Source organism: Pezoporus wallicus, unplaced genomic scaffold, assembly GCF_028554395.1.
Source record: "Pezoporus wallicus isolate ANWC-B61680 ecotype Strahan unplaced genomic scaffold, APGP_CSIRO_Pwel_v1 contig_749, whole genome shotgun sequence".
In the NCBI taxonomy this organism is placed as follows: Eukaryota; Metazoa; Chordata; class Aves; order Psittaciformes; family Psittacidae; genus Pezoporus; species Pezoporus wallicus.
In genome coordinates, this window is record NW_026641327.1 from 5,699,573 (window position 1) to 5,719,999 (window position 20,427).

At 36.9% G+C, this 20,427-nt stretch overlaps 1 protein-coding gene across 1 annotated transcript in view; it reads left to right on the plus strand.

Moving 5' to 3' along the window:
- The window catches only part of GALNT1 (polypeptide N-acetylgalactosaminyltransferase 1), an 86,124-nt gene that overhangs the window by 57,556 nt on the left and 8,141 nt on the right, over window positions 1-20,427 (plus strand). The window contains exons 5-9 of the mRNA XM_057423045.1: window positions 3,486-3,652; window positions 9,788-9,995; window positions 11,564-11,734; window positions 13,005-13,122; window positions 14,046-14,226. Of these exons, the coding sequence (XP_057279028.1) occupies window positions 3,486-3,652; window positions 9,788-9,995; window positions 11,564-11,734; window positions 13,005-13,122; window positions 14,046-14,226 (845 nt within the window). The remainder of the gene's footprint in view (window positions 1-3,485; window positions 3,653-9,787; window positions 9,996-11,563; window positions 11,735-13,004; window positions 13,123-14,045; window positions 14,227-20,427) is intronic.

Genomic DNA, 20,427 nt, shown 5'->3' on the forward strand with positions numbered 1-20,427 from the left:
GATTTCAGTGCATGAGACGGAGACTTGCTATGAAATAAAGAACATTACTGTTTTAAGCGTTGGAATGTGTACATGAAGAAATGTAGACTAATTAGGCTTTTTGTCTTGATCATATTTTAACAATCTGGCATATTAGTTTCCTGTACCTGCAGGTAATAGGGCAGTAAGTCTCTGCTTGTGTTTTAAAAGTCTGACATTTCTGGGGAGTTTCCACAGTTTAAATAATATATGGAGTCACATTAGCCAAGAGTTTGCATCATGAATGCTGTAGATGAAGGAAAGAATGATGCATTCCATGCGAAGTAGACATTCTCAGCTGCTGTTTGGAGTCTTCATTAAATTCCTGGAGATGGTATGCCTTCCTAATATTATGCACTCAATTCTGAAACTGTTTGAGGCAGGATCCAACAAAGGGAACATAATATATTAGTTGTTAATTAAAATTCAAATTGTCCTTAATTCATACACTATGTGTCATACCACTCACGGTTATATTCTGCTACTAATGTTGCATAACAGTTGAAACTAATAGGTTATTTTAAACTCTGTAGTAATCCCTTTGTGGATTATTTTGTTTTCAAATGAAAGACAAAAAAGATTCTTAATTTATATATTAGTAAGGATAAAACAAGGTTTATATAGAAAGTTAATACTCTAATTATAGACATCAACTGTTCCATTTTATTTGTCTGATATTCTACAGCAATACATTCTTGGGGGGAAGGAGTGTGTGTCAGTGTTTTCAAAACTAAAAATGGAGTATATAGCTAACAGGTATTTATAGAAAGGCAGGTGAAAGGAATATGAAAAATCAGGTATCATGCTATTCTGTCCTTTATTCTGCCTGCGTCAGTGGATCTTTCCAGAATAACTTCACACCAAACCCTTTAAGAATAGCATTCAAAAATTTCAAGCCAGTTTTATTATGGAATACCCTTGTGTTACACATGGCGGCCTTTTACATATTGCTAAACAAGCCAGTCTAGGGTGGCTCTTAAATTGTTACCCCAGAAAGGGTTGATCTGTGGGGTTGAGGGTAGACTTTCCTCTTAAGGAAAGGAGGATGTTCACCTTCTGCAGGACAGGGCAGTGGGAATGCCTTTTTGGCATCCCAAAAGATACCTGTAAGCCTGCCTCTTAGTACTAAAAAGTTCACCTTCAAAGATGGGTCTTAAATGTTTTGCTATATTTATACTTAGGACAGTGTAATAGTTTATAAGCATGGTAGTCCCTGATCACTTGCCTAGCTTTTATTATACCAGTTCATTGATCTGAGCTCAAATAAAATCTTCTGTAAGACCGTGAAAGAAAAAAGGCAAGGCTGGAGATGAGAGATTTCATATTACAATGGTAGATCCTGTGGCTGCCTCAGCAAGATATTCTTGGTGAATGACACATTGTTATCGCTTTTCAGAGAACTGCTTGCAGGCTCCTCTCAGGTTTTTTACAAATATTCTGCCAAAAAGTAGAGGAGCAATAGGTGGATCGGTGTTCCTACTGTAGCTGAAGGTCTACAATCAGACATTCCTTTTCTAGTCTAGGGAGCAGTGCAGCAGAAGGAATAAAACATTAAGAATCTGGTTTTAAAGTAGCAAAATAGGCTGAACAAGTGACAAATATGGGGGAAAGATTATTTGGCTTGTGATCTAATATTTCATCTGAAATTCATAGCATCTTTTTAAAAGGCTATTTTATTTTTCAAGTGATACCACAGAAAGAAATAACTTCTTCAGCTGGCATGCTTTGCAATATTTTTTTACGTGTGAATTAAATTGGAAAACACAGGGATATATGGCTACTTCACTAAGATTTTATGATATTTCCCAAAGTTTTCATGATCACTTCAGTGCAGCGATTAATTATATTTGGCCATAAATGTATAATAAGTATAATATTGATCCTACAGCATCAGTTCTCAGAAATGAAAAATGATGCCACAGAAGGCCTTTCAGATATTTCTTCAGTTGTATCTGGATTTACGGATCTTTTCTGGGATCTCTGTGCACACTGAGCTTTTGTCTCCACCTCAGAGCTGAAATGACTGTGCTGTGAGAGCTGCTCTCACTTCAAAGAGCTCTGGCTAACCAAGTTATCCACCAAATGAAATATTCCTTTTGGGAGCCCGCTTTTGGCTGACATTTCTGGTGTCACTGGTTTGAATGGGATTAGATGCTGACATCATAATCCTATATTGGCGGGCTGTTCTTTCAGCATTGGTTTTATATGTTTAGGGTAGAGGATACATACTATATACTTCTCAAGCTCTCAGACAGCACTGCTGTTAAGGTGATAGTCATAAATACTTGTTACTATACTTTAATAACATTTAGGTTACAGGACAGTGAATCAACTCAAGAATTTGGGATCTAATAAAATTTTTTTAAATGAAGGTCCATTTGATGTATTTCTTTTTCCTCTCCAATGTTTTCCTTGTGTTTGTGATCTGCATACATCTCTTATCTTTGATTCTTAAAGGATTTGTGCCATCATATCTTGTGTAAGTCTCTGTGTGTGATTTTGAATGTGCAGGAGGAGCAGATCTGCGCAGAGAACACTTCAATTTGCAGGGTTATTTTTTAGAGCAGAATTGTATTTTCGGAATTGTTAAGAGTACCTTATGTACAGCATATTGATTTTTTTTTTTTTTTTAGGAGATGCTGAAAATATCACTTGTTTTAAAATAGTATTATGGAGTGTAAAATGTTGGCTGCATGTGGGATTCCTTGAAGCATGTATCATGCATCTGCTGTTAGGAGAGCTAAACCTATGTCTTTTTGTGCTGTCTTTGGAATGTATGCAATTCTCTTTTAACTTAGTGAGTCTTTATATAGTACTTCTAACATGTATACAATAAGTAGGAAAAAAGCCCTTTTTGTGTAATATAAACACATTAAATTATGAAATACACTTAACTCACCAGTATTACAGGTCTTGTTTTTTTCCAAACGTCAGCTGTGCCCAGGAGTCTTTCCTTCTCTTATTATTTGGTTTTGTTCATTATAGACTTCTTATTGCATTTACTTCCTAGTTTGTTTGCCATTTCTTGTGTCTCTCTCTCAATTCTCCCTCTGTACCCATTAGAGTACTATGATTTCGCCCTTGCACTCTAAGGGAATGCAAGCCTAAGTTAGGGGTTTGGATTAGTCCGGACATGATACTCTTCACAAAACAGGGGTAGTGGAGGCACAATGTTATCTCTGTGTCTTAGCAGTATGGATGTCTCTTCTAGTACTGGTTATTAAATCGAGGTTCTCCTTTTTTAGTGGTATGATGGAATACATAGATGTATACATAACTGTACATAAGGGTATGTTTTAGGTAAAAATATAAATAGGTGCACCTTTGCTCCTTTGTCATATTTTTCATACAACTGATGTATTGTGAATGTTAGTCTTGACACTCAGAAGTAAACTTCAAAATTGCAGTTTTGACTGAAGGCTTGACCTTTACATATAGATGATGCTTTACCTTATTCCTGTTCGTAGGTGTAAAACGAAGGTGTATGCAGACAACCTTCCCACAACAAGTGTTGTCATTGTTTTTCACAATGAGGCTTGGAGCACGCTTCTACGAACTGTCCATAGTGTGATAAACAGGTCACCACGACACATGCTGGAAGAGATCGTCCTCGTCGATGATGCCAGTGAAAGAGGTAATGATAATGCCAGTGCTGTAGCTTGCTGCTCTTTATACTTAAAAAAAAAATTGAGACTGACTTTCTACAGGCTTAGCTTTCCTTGGCAAAACACAGTAGCTGAGGCAGGGGAAGGCTGAGTGAGCAGTACCCATTGTGAAACACAGGTGGGTCATTCTCCACTGAAAACTAGTGTAAGTTTGTCTGTTTACTTTTCTGTTGACAGTATCACAGTATCACACAGTATCACAGTATGTTAGAGATTGGAAGGGACCTCGAAAGATCATCTAGTCCAATCCCCCTGCCAGAGCAGGAACACCTAGATAATGTTACACAGGAATGCGTCCAGGCGGGTTTTGAATGTCTCCAGGGAAGGAGACTCCACAACCTCCCTGGGCAGCCTGTTCCAGTGTTCCGTCACCCTCACTGAGAAGAAGTTTCTTCTCAAGTTTAAGTGGAACCTCTTGTGTTCCAGTTTGTACCCATTACCCCTTGTCCTATCATTGTTTGCCACTGAGTAGAGCCTGGCTCCGTCCTCGTGACACTCCCCCTTTATATATTTATAGACACTGATAAGGTCACCCCTCAGTCTCTCTTCTCCAAACTATAGAGACCCAGCTCCCTCAGTCTTTCCTCATAAGGGAGATGTTCCACTCCCTTAATCATCTTTGTTGCCCTGCGCTGGACTCTCTCCAGCAGCTCCCTGTCCTTCTTGAACTGAGGGGCCCAGAACTGGACACAATACTCCAGATGCGGTTAGAGTTTGTGTTTGCTGGAGGCTTTATCCTATCACAGGTTTCATATTTCGTGTTCAGAATTTTAACACGTTCCTAAAGCTTTTGAGGGTGTTTAATACTTGAATCACCTGGTGAATAGTAGCAAAGATGACTGTCATATGCATCCAAATTTACTATCACTACCCCCATTAAAGTTGGTCTTCAGAGGGATTCATTTTGGTTATTCAGTTCATGGGAAGCTGAAGTTCAGTTTCTGTGCTGTAAGAGCTTCCACTCTGAATGAAAACTCCATGCTGCAGCATGAAACTTTTCATGTATAATGAAATTAACACGTGAAACTTGAAGCTGTGTTTTTCTTTAAATAACTTTATTCAGATTTTACTTTTTCTTTTTTTTTTTTTTGTAAATTACAATATAGTAGAAACAAAAATAATATTCTGGACAATGTGTGATATTTCATTTTGGTTACTAGTTGATATTTGGCTTGTTCCTGGTTTAATCTTCCTTAGTGATATGGGTTATAAAATACAAATTGAGAGATATTTTTGTGTGTGTGTTTTAAATGGAGATGAGAGGGTATTATGTCTTTTTTGTTTAAAACGCTTCTATCTTTTTATACTGAATCACCCTCCTTTTCTGTATTTCTACATTGAAAGTTTTCCACTAGGACTAATAGCTAGTAGGCCACTAGAAAAAAGTCTTGGCGGCCACTGTTTATAGCCTATTATCTGTATCAGCAGGAATTACCATGGTTTAGTCGTGGAAGCATCATGATAACATGGATTGCAGTGGTTAACAGGAGGTTTTATAGTAGTTAGTAAGCATTACAATATTTGTAGTTGAAGAACTTTAGAAGTGGATTTTTGCACTTTGTCTAACCTGTTAGCATAATGAGTTTCTTCAGATTGTGTGTATGATGCCTGAACATACTAACTTGCTTATTACAAAACATGTAGGTATAGAGTGTAGCTGACTGGGGAGCAGCTGAGTGAACTAAAGAAAGATTGTATCGACTAGTGGTGCTCTGACCAACCTGTTTTCCTAAGGAAGTGTAGCTCATGCACTCAGCCTGTGTTTGTACTTTTTATCTGTCTGTGGTCCTTGTCTCTGTGGCACCCTTGCTTGTTTTGGCTTTCTTACCTAGCTCTTAACTGCTTCAGCCAGTCTCAGTGCAATTTGGAAGAAGGGACAGAAGCCTTAAACAGAATTACGCTTTGGCAGCAGAGGAGGAATGCCTGTGCAAAAGGCTACTACATAAATGTGTCCCAGATTAGATGAGAGAGGTGTGATTAATTTTTGCTTTTAGAAAGGCACAAGATCAAATTTTCATTGTTTTCACTTGTGGGGAAGTTTTAATGACACCCCTCAATTTCTTGTCCTTTTGCAACCTTTATGTAAAGAAATCTGTATTTCTTTGGTTCTGATGATGTATGTGAAACTGCTCACTTCTCTTGGAGTTGTTCCCAGGGAACAATCCTCTTTTTAATGGATGCTGATATTTGGATTCTGAATACATATACTAGGTTATTGTGCAGGTATATGTTTCCTTAATGGAAAAGAGGTAGTACATTTTGTGTACAGACTTTTGCTAGGAAGGCAAAGGTTTTCGCAAGTATGCTCTGTTTCATCTGTTAAAACAGTCATTGGAAGTAATTCAGATCAGTGCTAATGATTGTGACAGGTCAGCTTTCAATATGACCTATAAATAGAGCAAACTAATATTAAAATAATATAGACATAGTATTAATGTCTTTGCCTTCCAATTTCTGTTTCAGAAAAAAATCAATTTTAACATAGCAGAAGCTGTGTTGTCATTGTGAATCACAGAATTACAGCCCAGTTAAAAAAGCCTGTGACTTTCTCTAGATAAGTTTTCTGGGTTTAGGCTAGGTAATGAAAGCAAGGGAACTTAATTCCAGGCTGAAAAATACAACATTTCAGGCTTTTTTGCATGTTGTTATTCCAACATACAGTTCTGAAATCTGTGATCTTCATTTCAGATCACTCAGGCATCTTTTATTCCCAGTTATTTTCAACAGTTACTGAAAGGGTTTGGTTTATTTTGTTTTCCAAAAACTTGTTATTTTGTGTGCATGCTTTTGCATTAAACAAAACGGAAGGGTATGGTGCCTCAAAATTTGAAGGGTTTAGCATATGCTACTTAAGCATTCTGTTTGTGTTGAACTAAACCAGCAGACGTTCCCAGAAAAAGAAAATGTTAAGTCTGGATAGTATATTTTGAATTCTAGCATCAGAGGCAATTTAATTGGAATAAAGTAAGCATTCAGTTTGCCTGAAGCACACTTTGTACCTGCTAGTGTCATGCTCTTAGAAGAATGAATTTGCATAATATCACCCAATTATTTACACCAAAAAGAAAAACTTTGGGGAAACAAGACCTATCTGTAACCCTGTTCTCTAGTTACTGATCAGAATTATATGGTTTTAAGTATTGATCTTCGGTAACTATTTAGAAAAAAAATGTAACGGGAGAAATCAGGATTAGCCAGTACTTAAAACTGGGTCAATACTCAATGGCCAAGCATGGTAGGCAGATTACATTAGGATAGAATACACTCTCAGAATTTGGTTACATAGATACAGATCAAGGCAATGTAACAAACGAAATTGCTGACAGTAATGTCTTATAAAACATTCATACTTAAAACTGTGTATACTTATATGTGATAAATCTGTGCTTTATTGTTGGTTCATAAAAAGAGGCATTGTTTGAAACTTAATTTTTCATTTATATTCATATAAATGTGACTCAGAACTGGCAAGATGTTTTTCAACTTAAGCACTTAGTTGACTTGGACTGAATACATCTGTTTTTTTTTTGCTTTCTTAGTTCTGTTATTGACACAGTGGGTGCTCTTTAAACTGTCCATAGTCTTAGGTAAAATTATGAACCCTTTCGATACAGAAAAAGTTTGAAAGGAATATCCAGAACAATGAGTTAAATGAAACAAAAATTATACCTCTGAAAATACAAAAAAAATATTGTTTCCAAGTAGAAGCATTTGGGGGAGGAAGGGTGGTGGGTTTTTGTTTCCTTGGTGGTTTTTGTTTGTTTGTTTGTTTTGGGGGGGGTGGGGGGGTGGTTTTTTTTTTTGGTTAAATACTGTCAAAGCTTACTCTGTTGGAAGTGTATGAGGCAGTGCTAAAAATTTACTCAGCAATCATTCTAGGTCACTTGTAAACAGCTGACTCTGTAATGCATCAAACTTTTTATTCTTTTTATTTACTGTTTTTAATACAGAATGTAGTATACAGGGGAACCAGTAGGTTTGTCTAGAAAATAATCTCTGCAGCTTGATTCTGGCATTCCTGGTAGGCCAAAATATATTGCATGCTTTCTTTTAAAGAAAAAGTGTCAACTTAGAAGAAATTATTCCTAGTTCCTGGATGTGCGACTGGTCCAAGTCTTTAGACTGTTGCTACTTAAACTAAGGGAGCAGTTTGTGAGGGATGTGTGTCACTCTAAGAGACAGTGCTCTGGAGAGAAAATATGCTACTTAGATTTGAGCATTAAATCCTGACTGCTTGTAGTAGAGGAACATCAGAAATCTTGATGCCTGTGTTATTTTTCCATGCTTTTGTACGGATAAAATATCCTTTTTATTTTGCTGGAAAAGTGTAACTTTCTGCTTTATGCTAGTTCTTGACTGCTGCAGTTGTATTATTGAAATCTTTCTTTCTCTCTTCCTCCTGGCAGAATTTTACCATTAATTGTGCATTCAAGAACCGTGTTCCAACCCGTATTCATTCAGCTTAAAGCAGTTAAAATTGCTTTAAAAACTTGTCAGTACTATACCTGAAATGTGCAGAGAAACATACTGATCTGTGTGACTTGCTCATGAGATGGTTAGCATAGAGAGGGGTGCTTCACTGTTTTATTCAATTTGTGTATACCATGAAAGCTTATTAAAACAATAAAATTTACCATAGTACTAGTTCCTTTAAATTAGTGGCTTTGGAAAGCCACCCTGTAAGAGGTGAGATTATATTTGCTACATAGTCAGTCAGCCAAATGATCTCTCTGTTCAATTTCAAAAGGCCTACAAAATGCTCAGACATGTACACTTGGTTTGTACTAATAAACATTTATTCATTTCAGTCTCTGTTAATATGCAAAATAAGAATTTACTTGTTTTGAGTTTCTCTGGGGACAAATATTTAAGATCTATCAACTGCTTAGGCTCTTTTAGCACAGTTGAGCTTTCAAGATGTCATAACTTATTTCTGTGGGGTTTAGTGACAGTCCAAAAATGCACAAAAGAAGAAATGAAGAGGCAATTAGAACTCATTCATCTGGAGCAGTGCTAAGGAATGGTAATCACCCCCAGGTCAGGTCTGCCTCTTGAGATTTGCAAAACAGCCATTAAGAGTTCATGTGGTGCTTCTTCTCCCCCCCTCTGCCCCTCCTTCTCCCCCTGCCCAGTTTATTCTCGTATGAGTTCTTACTATCTTATGCTAAATCGTGCTAGAGGCTTCGCACTATTGTAGTACAACTCCCATGTGCTTTAAGCATATAGTCTAATATATTCCATAGATGTGTTATAAGACTGTTTTGCCTTTTTTTTTCTTTTTATGAAGATTTGAAATCTGCAAGTTACTGCAGAATTTTGTTTCTGTGGCTGTCAACTGCATTCTCCCTTAATTCTTCGTTCTTCCTTTGGCATCATCCATCATAGTCTAATAACTCTTTGTAATGCAAGTAATTTTAAGTCTCTAGGCATATGGTAGTTGGTTATGGGTGTTCTATTTTGAATAATTTGTCCTTCAGCTAAACTGAGGCTTGTTGATGTCAGTCATTTATGTGTGTATGATTTTGTCCTTATTTATGTTTTGAGGTGTTGCAGTGATTAATTTAACAGAAAAAATATTAGCTAGAAAAAACTAGAGAAAACACAACTGAAAAATTAACTTGATCATGTTTTAAACAGCTTGCAAAGAAATTACCTGGAAGTTACATTCCTAAGGGAGGTAATTTATGTTCAGCTAGTTGGATCATCTTCTGTATTTTCTTGGTAGTGTTTTGTCCAAGAGCACTTATGCATATGTTTTTGAAAGTAAGAGTCGCATCTACTCCAAAATAAGAACTTGCCTATTCCATCTGCTTTCTGTGTAAACATTCTACACTCTCTTCATTTTTGTGTTTTCCATAGTGAAGAAATGAAGAGGAGGAAGAACTTCTTGCTCTAGCAAGTGAAACACATGGAGATGTGGAAGGGCATATTGTAAAGTGTAGAATAAGCATCAGAGGAAACTAGCTGAGAAAGTAGGAAAAGGATAGAAAATAAATGAGGAAACATCTCTTAATTTAATTCTCTTCTTATTAAAAAAAAAAGAGGAAAAAATATTGCTGAACTACGTGACTGACAGTTTTCATGGTTTTGATCATTCTTTGCAGACTTCTTGAAAAGACCATTGGAGAATTATGTGAAAAAACTAAAAGTACCTGTTCATGTGATTCGAATGGAACAGCGTTCTGGATTGATTAGAGCCAGATTAAAGGGGGCTGCTGCTTCTAAAGGCCAGGTCATCACCTTCTTGGATGCTCATTGTGAATGTACAGTAGGCTGGCTTGAACCTCTGCTGGCAAGGATCAAAGCTGACAGGTAATTATCCACTTCTTGGTCCATGTTGGTTTTCTCAGTTATTAAGAAATGTTCTAAGGATTACAATGCAGCCTACCAGCAATATCTGCTTTCTGAACAGCTGGATAAATTCTCATTGGTGTAAGGATAAAAGGCTAATTCAGAACAACTTTTAAAAAGTAAAACTTGGTTTAAAGTGAAACTTACATTGGGATGCATGGCATAATGTATTGCACAACGGAAGATGTAAGCATGAATGTAGTTGAGAAAGCAGTCTGCAGCCCTACTCATTCCTTCATGAATTTGGGAAGATATTATTGAGGAAGAAATGGAGCCCTGATCTCATATAACACCAACACTGTTGGTAAGAACTGTCAGGTTTACTGTTTTCAGGTTCTTATTTGATTATTTTGTAACGTATTTGTATTGTGGAAATCTGTACTGTGTCTTAACTCTACTGATGTATATTTGCAACAGTTAGAATACTTACTAGAATCATACTGATCTACTGCAGTATCATAGCTTTAGGTTTCTATCATAAGTCAATACTCACAACTTATGTCCATGATAGTGTGATGGAAATTGTGTTGAGGGGGAAAAAAGAAAGTGAAAGAATGGTCTGCTTTATAAAACATTCATATATCTAAACAGTTACCCTGTAGTTGCCTAACATCTGTTAGTAAACAGCATATTAAATAGACTAGATATTAAATATGGTGTTACAGATCTCTATTTTGTTCTTATGGTTGTAGATAAAAATCACTTTAAAATGAAATATAGCATTACACAATGAAAAAGCTGTTAGTAAAGAATCTTTGTTCAGCATTGTGCTGAGACATAATACTAACCTTTAAGTTATCATTAATAGACTTTCTTTGAGACTACAGTACATAAATTTTTACAATTTGTGCAAATGGCTCAACTAAATAAGTCCTTTAAATTTAGTTGCAACTGCTGAATCTTTTTACTGAGCTTTCCATGAGAGGAAGCCTGCTTGAGGATGGTTACTTATGATGATTAGAATTAGTTTCTGCAAGTTTGTGTCTTAGCAACATCAGGACAGTGGACAAAAAAGCCTCTTTCTGTCAAACTTATTGCAGTAGTTCTACTTTGTTAGTAATGCCTAAAATTTCTTAGTCCTGAAAGCATATAAGAATACTTTCCCAGAGCTAATGACCAAGTTTTAATTTCAAAACATGTAAGTTACTTTGACTACTTAACTAGAAACAAAAAACCTCCTTTTCTGTACAATCACTATGTGGCTGTGAGAGCTGTAATCAATTTTTCCGTCTGCAAAGGGATGAATATTTATTTATGGTAATAATACAAATGCTATTTAAAAAAAAGCTAGTATTGCGAAAATTTTATTAGAAAAACACATTTTCCTTTAGATTAATTAACTCTAATTAGCAAGACAGAATTAGACTATGTTTCATGGCAATAATCTATTGAGTACCGTTGTTAAGAGATGGCATTATAAAAATTTAAACTGTATATGTTAAAAACAAAACCTAAACAAACCAAAGCAACAAAAGCCCCACCTTTCTGGACACTTTAATGAATAGGTTTTGGTTCTTTCCTTTCCCTAGGAGGACAGTAGTGTGTCCGATCATTGATGTAATTAGCGATGACACCTTCGAATATATGGCAGGTTCTGACATGACCTATGGTGGATTCAACTGGAAGCTGAACTTTCGTTGGTATCCTGTCCCTCAGAGAGAAATGGATCGACGGAAAGGAGACCGAACTCTTCCTGTTAGGTAATGGGAAATTATTAAATGAGTTACAATGTTTACCTGATGTTTGCTTGTATCCTTTCTAGGTTAATCTTGTGAGTACTTAATGAATTGTATTGTAGCATCATTTTTGACTGATCAAAGGAACAGCATAAAATTTCTTTTACATGGCTTGGTTGTTGGCAACTTTTGGTAGCAATTAATTACTATCTTTTAACTAGGTTTTTTTATACTGATGCATGGGCTTTTATTGAAATTTCTTTTCTAACAAAGTAAACAATGTTTTGAAAAGATGCATCCATTTATGGTATGTTTGTGTATTTGTGTGTGTGCATACATATATAAACTTAGCATCTTAGGTAGTAAGAAAGAGAATTTGTGTGTAATGTGTACTTTTTAACAATTGTAGACTTATTTTCTGGTCTTACTGGCCAGTTCTGAAAGTGGACAAACCTTACTTACCATAAAGTTGAGGATATGGCCTTTACTGTTTTTTGTTTGATTTTCATTTAAGAAATAAGGGTTTTCTCGTTATATGGCAAATTGCGACACACATGCACCCTGATTCCCTTTTTAGGGGAAGGAAGCAACATAAATTTTTAGTTAGGTTGTGACCTAGCTTGTGTTTTAGGTGTCTTTCAGAAAAAGCCCAAAGTGTTTCAAGAAAATGGCTAGTAGTAGAAAATAATTTGTGCTAAAAGTGTAAATAACTCATATACTTGAACTACAGAGTTGTATTGTTAGCCTGATATATAGGCTAGTATGTAATTGTTGACCAAAAAAAGATAGAAGTCTGGGAGAAACCCAGCACAGGAGAAGCCAGCACAGTTTTATTTTCCATACCACTAAGGAATTTGTAAAGAAAATCTAGATGTATAATCTAGACTGTATAATTTTCTTGTACAAAGCAGTAATAGTGAAAGCAAGCAGGCCACTTCATGGACCCCATAACTTTCACGAGCAGTTGCCAGAAGTATAGATTTCCTGTAAGAAACTGTTTTGATATTTTACAAATGATCACCATTGGAGACAGAAGTCTTTCTCAGGAATGGCAGCAGCTTTTCTATGGACTGTTTCCCTGTGTGGACTTCAGTAAGGAGAACTGTCACTAACTGGTTCCATCTCTGGAAAATTTTGAGCTAGGAAGTACATTAACTGAATTTGGATGGAAGCCAGTGAGAAGGAGTGTGTTGGGAACTTGAGAAATAAAAAGCTATTTTGTCACTGAAAGTGTGAAATGTATTTGTTTTTAGTGACTGACACTTTTTTTTTGTCTTCTTTTGCCCCATCCCAGGACACCTACAATGGCAGGAGGTCTTTTTTCAATAGACAGAGATTACTTTCAGGAAATTGGAACATATGATGCTGGAATGGATATTTGGGGTGGAGAAAACTTAGAAATTTCTTTCAGGGTAGGTAAAACTCTTCAGTGTTTTTTTACTCAGGACAGTGCATCCTGAGTTCTGCAAAAAAATCTTATCTGCTGCCTGCATCAGTGTCCTCTCATGTTGCAGTTAGCACTTTACTTCCTGTCAAGTGCCTCCAGTGGTGATACACAAAGACTCTATTTGTCAGTGAAAAGTGCATGGTGAATAGTTTGCAGAGATCAAAATACTGGGGTGCTCATTCTGAAGAATGAATGTATGTGTGTTAAAAGGAGTTGTTAGAAAAGCTAATGGGGGAGCATAAGTTAGGGGTGATACCATCAGTGCATGGTTTAATACGTCAGTGAAATGTGTGCTTCTGTACCAACTCTCCTTGCTGTTTCCTAACTGAATGATTGCATGTGTTCATTTGGATGTGGACTTAGCCAGAGCTGTTCTCACTTTTGTTCCTACCAAATTTCCTATTTCCTTTTGTTTTCCTTATCAGTTCAGAGTGTGTAGGTGGGTACCTCTGAAGTACTTCAGCTTTCTGAATCTGCGTGTTTAGAGGTAGAGGTCCAAAGTACTTGGGAAGTATATGTGGTTTTTTTACATGGAGATTCTATTTTATAATGGACACTTCTGGACAGAAACAGTAACCACCTGTTACTTCCTGTGATTCATGTGAGCATTTTCCTTCGCTGTCAGCTTGCCCAGTTCTCTAAAGTAGTCTCTTGCTGGTGCATTACTGCTGTGAGGCCTGATGTACTCTTTCGTATGTGACCTTACCCAGGCTTATGAGTATCTTTATCTCTTGAGCAGGAAGCAGGCATATATTCCTCTCCCGTGCAGTATATGTATTTGTTCTAGACCTCAACTAATGTTGTTTCTTCAACTTGAGCAGAAGCAAGTGATTAACATTTTTAAAACTTTTTTTAACAACTTGAAGCTAATTGTTCTGTCACTTTCAGATCTGGCAGTGTGGTGGCACTTTGGAAATTGTAACTTGCTCACACGTGGGGCACGTGTTCAGAAAAGCAACACCGTACACATTTCCAGGAGGTACAGGGCAGATAATCAACAAAAATAACAGGCGGCTTGCAGAAGTCTGGATGGATGAGTTCAAAAACTTTTTTTACATCATTTCCCCAGGTGAGCAGGTCTTTGGTTACGAGAAATACCTGTTAAGAATTTTAATGTTATTACTGCTGGGAAGGAACATGAGTAAATATTACTGCTTTGAAGTTTGTCAGACAAAGCTCAAGTAAGATGTACACAAAGGAAGGTCTTAATTGAAAAATAATTTTGTTAGCCAGAAAATATGCCCTGAAGTAGTCTTTGTTTTTTAACATGTACATAACTTATGAATGAGCTTCCTATGCAATAGAATTAAAGCTCAGCGGAACATCAAAGAGCTCACCCATAGTGCTAAAAATTAGCCATCCTAATATATTTCATAATGTGCCAGAGTTCAACCTCTGACTTCTGTGTTGTAGGCATTCCAGGTCGAATAGATCAGAAGTGAAATGCTGTAGCAGGAGTAGCAGAAGTTAACATCATTTGACTTGGTGGAGTTTGCACTTTATCCAGAGTGTAGGGGCAAGTTGCCAATATACTTGACTATGGTGGTATTTAGTATGTTTCTTAAAATCGGTGTTAAGTAAACAAGAGGATGTAAAATACGTGGCTGAATTTCCGATGAACTCAAACTTTCTGGGAGAAAAAAAACAAAAACCATCAGGAAAAGAAAGGAACCTTGGGAGATACTGAATTGTTACTTTCCACTACAGGATGTTTTTGTTGTCACTTTTAAAAAGACGAGACAAGCTTTGGGTGGCATCAGACATCCTTTCTAAATACTTGAGACATTAGAGATGTTTGACCTTAAATACCAAGTGGTAGTTCTGTATGCCACATCTGCTTTTCCAAAGACATCTTTAAAACTAGTATTTCCTTTTGACTTGCCTATTAAACCTGCAGTAGTATTGAAATTTAAAAGCTGTAATACAATGCAGTATGAGTCTGAACAGCGTCAAATTTTAGATTACAGATTTTAAGAATACTTATGAGGACAAGTGACAGTGTGGATTTATGGTGGTTTTTTTGTCTTAGGAGAACACATTGCTCAAGACTGTAAGTTTGGGTGTTTTTTTAAGGGAAAAAAACATTCTTGCTACTAGTCAAAGCCTTGTAGGCGAAATCAGAAGCTAACAGCTTATGATTACTGCTCTGTGTTGTTATTAATGAAGCATTATAAATTCAAACAAGACAGATATTCAGGAAAGTTGTATATAAATAGATGCAGTCATTTTTGGTTAAGATTGGTTTTATACATCCATGTCAAGGTAGATTCTAAACTGTACTGAGTAGCTGGAATGCCTAACTATAAAAATGATTCTTAAAAACAAATATAAATTAATGAACACCATGATCAGGCTTTGTTACTTTATATATAATCTGTATAGTCATTCCATTCCATGTGGTAAGTGTAAGCTACAGAGAGTTACACTGAATTTTGTAGGATTGTTATTTTGATGGGACTTTATTTCACAGCTTTGCAGTATAATGGTATATGTATGGGTTCTTTTGTTGGAGAAAAGGAATTTAATTTAAAATAGAATATGGTAAGATTTTTGAAATGGTGAAAGTAACTTCAGCAATTATCTATAACTGCACTGTATATTTTCTTTTCTTTCAAAAGACGCTTGTCTGCATAGTTTGTATGCTAATAGCCTGAATGAGTGTTGGATAGGGATGTGTGCTTGCCAAGCTTCTCTCGGAGCATCTGCGCCTGCCGGCTGGCGCACAATCTCATTTGTGTACCGATACCCATATTGACACTGCAATGAAGATACTAGAATTTCCTAGTGTTTGAAGCACAGGATCATATAATACCTGAAGAAGTTGGGTTATTCTGAAGTTGATTTGTTTCCTGGGCTGTGAAGAGAGTGTCTAGTAGTGTGGATCACTCTTTCTGATGTTGTTCGGAGAACGAATAGATACATATACTCAATGCTACTTATGCCTCTCCCCAGATCCATGTAAGTTGTGAGAGCCAGTAGGTATTAACTAGAAAGGACTACTATTTTGGGAAGTTAACAAACACCTTGCTGGTGTTATTCTACTATATCCAGTCTTATCAGAGCCTTGCAGACCCTGATCTTAACCTTTTCGCAGCAAAATAACATCAGTGTAAACTTCAGTCTTTCTGGCCAATAAGAACTCGGGGAATCTCTGCTGCATTAGCTCATATACCCATACTCTGCTTTTCCAGGTATCCTTCTAATATAAAAATGTAAATGTTTAGTTCTTGCAGAAGGATGATGTAGTGATCCTCTGGCAGAGTACAGTATGCAGTCTGTGAAACTCTTTGCCTAGTACAGTGTGTACTTTCAGTATTACTGTGACAGTGTCACAAGTTCTTGCAAGGAGCAAGGTGAGGATTTTTAAGCTGATGCTTGTTTGCAAGAAAGGGTGCAGACGAACAAGGAAAACAGCCAATCTTCTGTGCATCCAGGTTTTTTCTTGTTAGTTGGCATGGATGAGAAAATTGGATTTTGGAGGAGGTAATACACTGACAGGCATCATTGAGCCTAGCTAACAAGAAATTTTTTTTCCTCCTTTATATCCTTTCTCTTCTGCTCCCCTAAGACTGAGTCACAGAGGGACTGGTCCAGAAAAGCAAACCTAAGATTCTCAGGTAGCTTTCCCACTTCATGTAATCTGTGTTGTCTGAAAAAAAAAGCTTACTGCTAGTATGATTAGGAACTCAAGAGACTTTTTACTGTTGATGTAATGTAGTTAAATGGAAAGCTGCCCTCTTGAAAAGTAAGCCTGTAATCCTTTTTTCTTTAGTAAATACAGCCTAGCAGAAATTGTTACTTGTCTGTTTTAAGCTTTCATGCATTTTAGAAGCCATCTCTCTGCTTAAAGTGGTTAGCTACAGATGGTGGTTGTGCAGGAAAGTGTTGCAGCAGCTGTTGCTCAGCCAAAATCAAGCCTATCTCATTGCATGAAACAGCTATTCTCCATGGCAATAATGGCACTAGCTGTAGTCTTTTCTCATTAGCCAACAGTTTTCCTCACAGTCATGGATTACAGCAGGGAGCTGTTTCCCAGACCATTTCCTCTTAGGCTTTCAGAAAACAGATCCAGCACGTGCAGGTGAATAGTCTGATTCCTGTCTCCAGTCATTCTGTTCAGTGGACTCTGACACTTCATTATTTCTCGTGCTGGCCTTTCATTACTTTCTCCAGTCTGAAATACTAGGACTAGATTGTCCATGGTGAGATTTTATAAGTTGATGATGTCAGTGTAACAGCTTGCTGTGAGGGCAGAGTGCCTTGCTTTTCAAGTGGGTGACAGGGATTCACCTCCCCTTAGTCATTTGATTGTTCATCTATGTCAACTGCTTTGATTTGCTGAAATTGTCAGGATTGCTTGTTCTGTGGGCTGGCTCTCTACGGGTTATGTTAGCACCTGTGTGCAGGACAGGAGTCTGAGGCTGAGGAGAAAGCTGCCCCTTTCTGCAGCAGCAGCTGCAAAGCATTAGGGGGAGGTAGCTGTGGTATGCCAGCCTGACTTTCTAACTAGTAATGAATGATAAACGGACAGTTGTAGAATTTGTTGGCATCCTTAATCTAAAGATGAAGTGTGGATACTTTCAGGTTCTGTGGCCTCCCCATGCTGTGTGTGAGTGGGTTCCAGCTCTTACGTGCACCCACCTGCACCTTGTTCAGCGTGCATCTTTGTCATTCAGCAGCCTCTCACGTCCCAGCTGGTGAGCCTGGGTAGAGCCGTTCTAGCTTGTAGGGAAATTAATTTTACTGTTGACCAGAAGTTTGCCCAGAGGTTATCTTCCATGGCATTGGGTCCAAGTGGACAGGCAGACAGCCTGAGAAAATAGCGTTGCAGAATTACCTGAGACAGAGACGTAAACATGTTATCCTAAAAGCTGCATCAGTATGCCTAGCTTCTAATGCTGCATGCACTTGTCTCTAGCCAGGCATGGGAAGTCAAAGTTCAATGTGTACAGACTGGAAATGGGTAACGTCTTTCTTCACGGTTGATAGGGAGGACAGAGAAGGGATTGAGACCACATCTTGCAGTGTAGCTAAGCCTGTGTTCAAAATACGTACTGAATGATTCCATGTGCTCTTGTTTTCAGCTCGTATGCCGTATTAGCATTAATTGGGAATGCAAATAATGTAGGCATTCAAATTGATTTAAAATTATTATTGCTTACTGAGTTTCATAATACTAAATAAAAATGGGTTCTATGATTTTTACAGACTAGCTTTAGGTGAAACAGTTTTCCTACTGTGTTTCTGAACATGATTGAGCAATTTATAATCATGATGAAAACATTTCCTTTTTTTTTTTTCCCAAAGCAGTTTAGCATAAATATATTGCCACATATTGAACTTGGCAAGAAAATCTTCAGCTCTTTTGAAATTTTGAGGATGGCAGATCTGTTGCAACAGATCTGAAGATTAAAGAAAAGAAAATGAAACTGAAAGAGTACTCATGAGACAGCATTAGATGTATGTTTTTTGTAAAGGTATAAAGAGACAATTATATATTACTAGTCAGAGCAGTCTAATACTGCATACCAAACAGAATACTGACAGCACAAGCAAGTGCTGAGATAGATTTTACATTTGTTCAAAAGAACTGCTGATGGTGTGATTCGATAGTTTGATGTGGGATTTTTTACCTTATCAGTATATATTTCAGAGTGCAGCTTTAGGTGTATGTGTCAGAAGAAAAGGCATAAAATTGTCCTGCAGCAAATAACAAGCTGTGAGACATGAAATCATCAGTGAGGTCCAGGCTGTTAATGTAATTGGGGTTTGGGATGGGGGTAGGGGTGGGGAGATGAGGGAAAAAGCCAGCATTGTCTGGTTAAAAGCAACAGTGACAAGTACTGTTAAATACTGTTTCTGATATTTTTTTTATTTTTTTTATTTTTTTTTAAATCAACCAAACCCAAGTATTTGAAAGAACAACTAGTGGTCATGATTCCTTCTCATGAGGCACATACTTGTAAGAGTCTGGCATAATTATCTCTTGGGAGGAAGATTTGATCTCAGTCTTGCTTTGTGGTTTGTTGGGGATTTTTTGCTTGTTTGTTTTAGGTGTTTTGGTTTGTTTGTTTGTTTTTCTCAGCCTTTAAAGTGTACTAAAGCAATGGAAGGTATATATTACTGTGTATATGAATTTTAATGGTTTGTGGATGGAATCATGATTTAGTCATGTACTTGCTTTTTATACCTTTTATACTTTGCAGTTTTCCTAGTTTGCTTTGAGTTGGTTGTGTTTGGGTTGAAGCTTTTGCCCCCAGAACTGTTAACCATACGTAACTGTATAGTGCATATGTATAGGAACACTCAGTCTAGTTTTGAGTAGTACACATCAGGTAGTATGCATAGAAACTTAGGAAATAGAGTGATTCAGCCTTGTTAGAGGAGAACCCTACAGCAACTATACTGGTTTTGCTACTCAGTCCATCTTCTAAGTTCATGCTAACTGTAGTCTGTGTGCACTATATGGTTTGGTGCAGATCTAACTTCAGAGAGAAGTTTAAGTCTTTTAGTCTAAAAATGATTAAATGGAATTTAATGTAATGTATAAAATATAATACACAATTGTAATGGAGGGAAAAGCAGCTGGCACTTTTCTTTCTAGGCAGTGACATTTATTTTAAGAAACAAAATACTTGTATGTGCTTTCAAGTATCACTTTGTATTTGTTTGAGTACAACTTTAATTCTTACTGCTATTCAGTGATGTGACAAAGCCTTAACAGTGTTGTTTTCTTAAGGTCAGTAGGAAATTGATGAATGAGTTCTGAATATCTTAAGGCTGTTGTGAGGATGGATGTTTCATCCATCAGCTGCTTTTTTATCACTGAAAAATGAAGAACTCCATACTTAGCTGTGGTTGATTGGTACAGCCTTTCTCTTCTTACTTCATTACTTTTTGAGAGAGTGCTCCTTTTGGTGTAGAGCAAATACTTGCTTTTGTGAAGATAGGGCAGTGTTTTGCAGGGCAGTTTGTTTGTCTTGTGGTTTTGGTTTTGGGAATTATTTTGTGACTGAAAAGCACAGCCTGAAACTTTCTGGGATTCTGTTCCAAGAGATATTTCATTCACACTATTCAAAATTTCATTTAAAAAACAAGCTTTCCTTTACTAGAATCTGGCATCTTTGTTAAAACGTCTTTAGGGTTTGGAGTGTTTTGGGATTGTTTCTGTTGGGTTTTATTTGGTGTTTTTTTGGTTTGGTTTGTTGGGTTTTTTTTTGTTGTTGCTTTTGGGTTGTTTTTAAATTAAAAGCCTGGCTAACATTTTTTT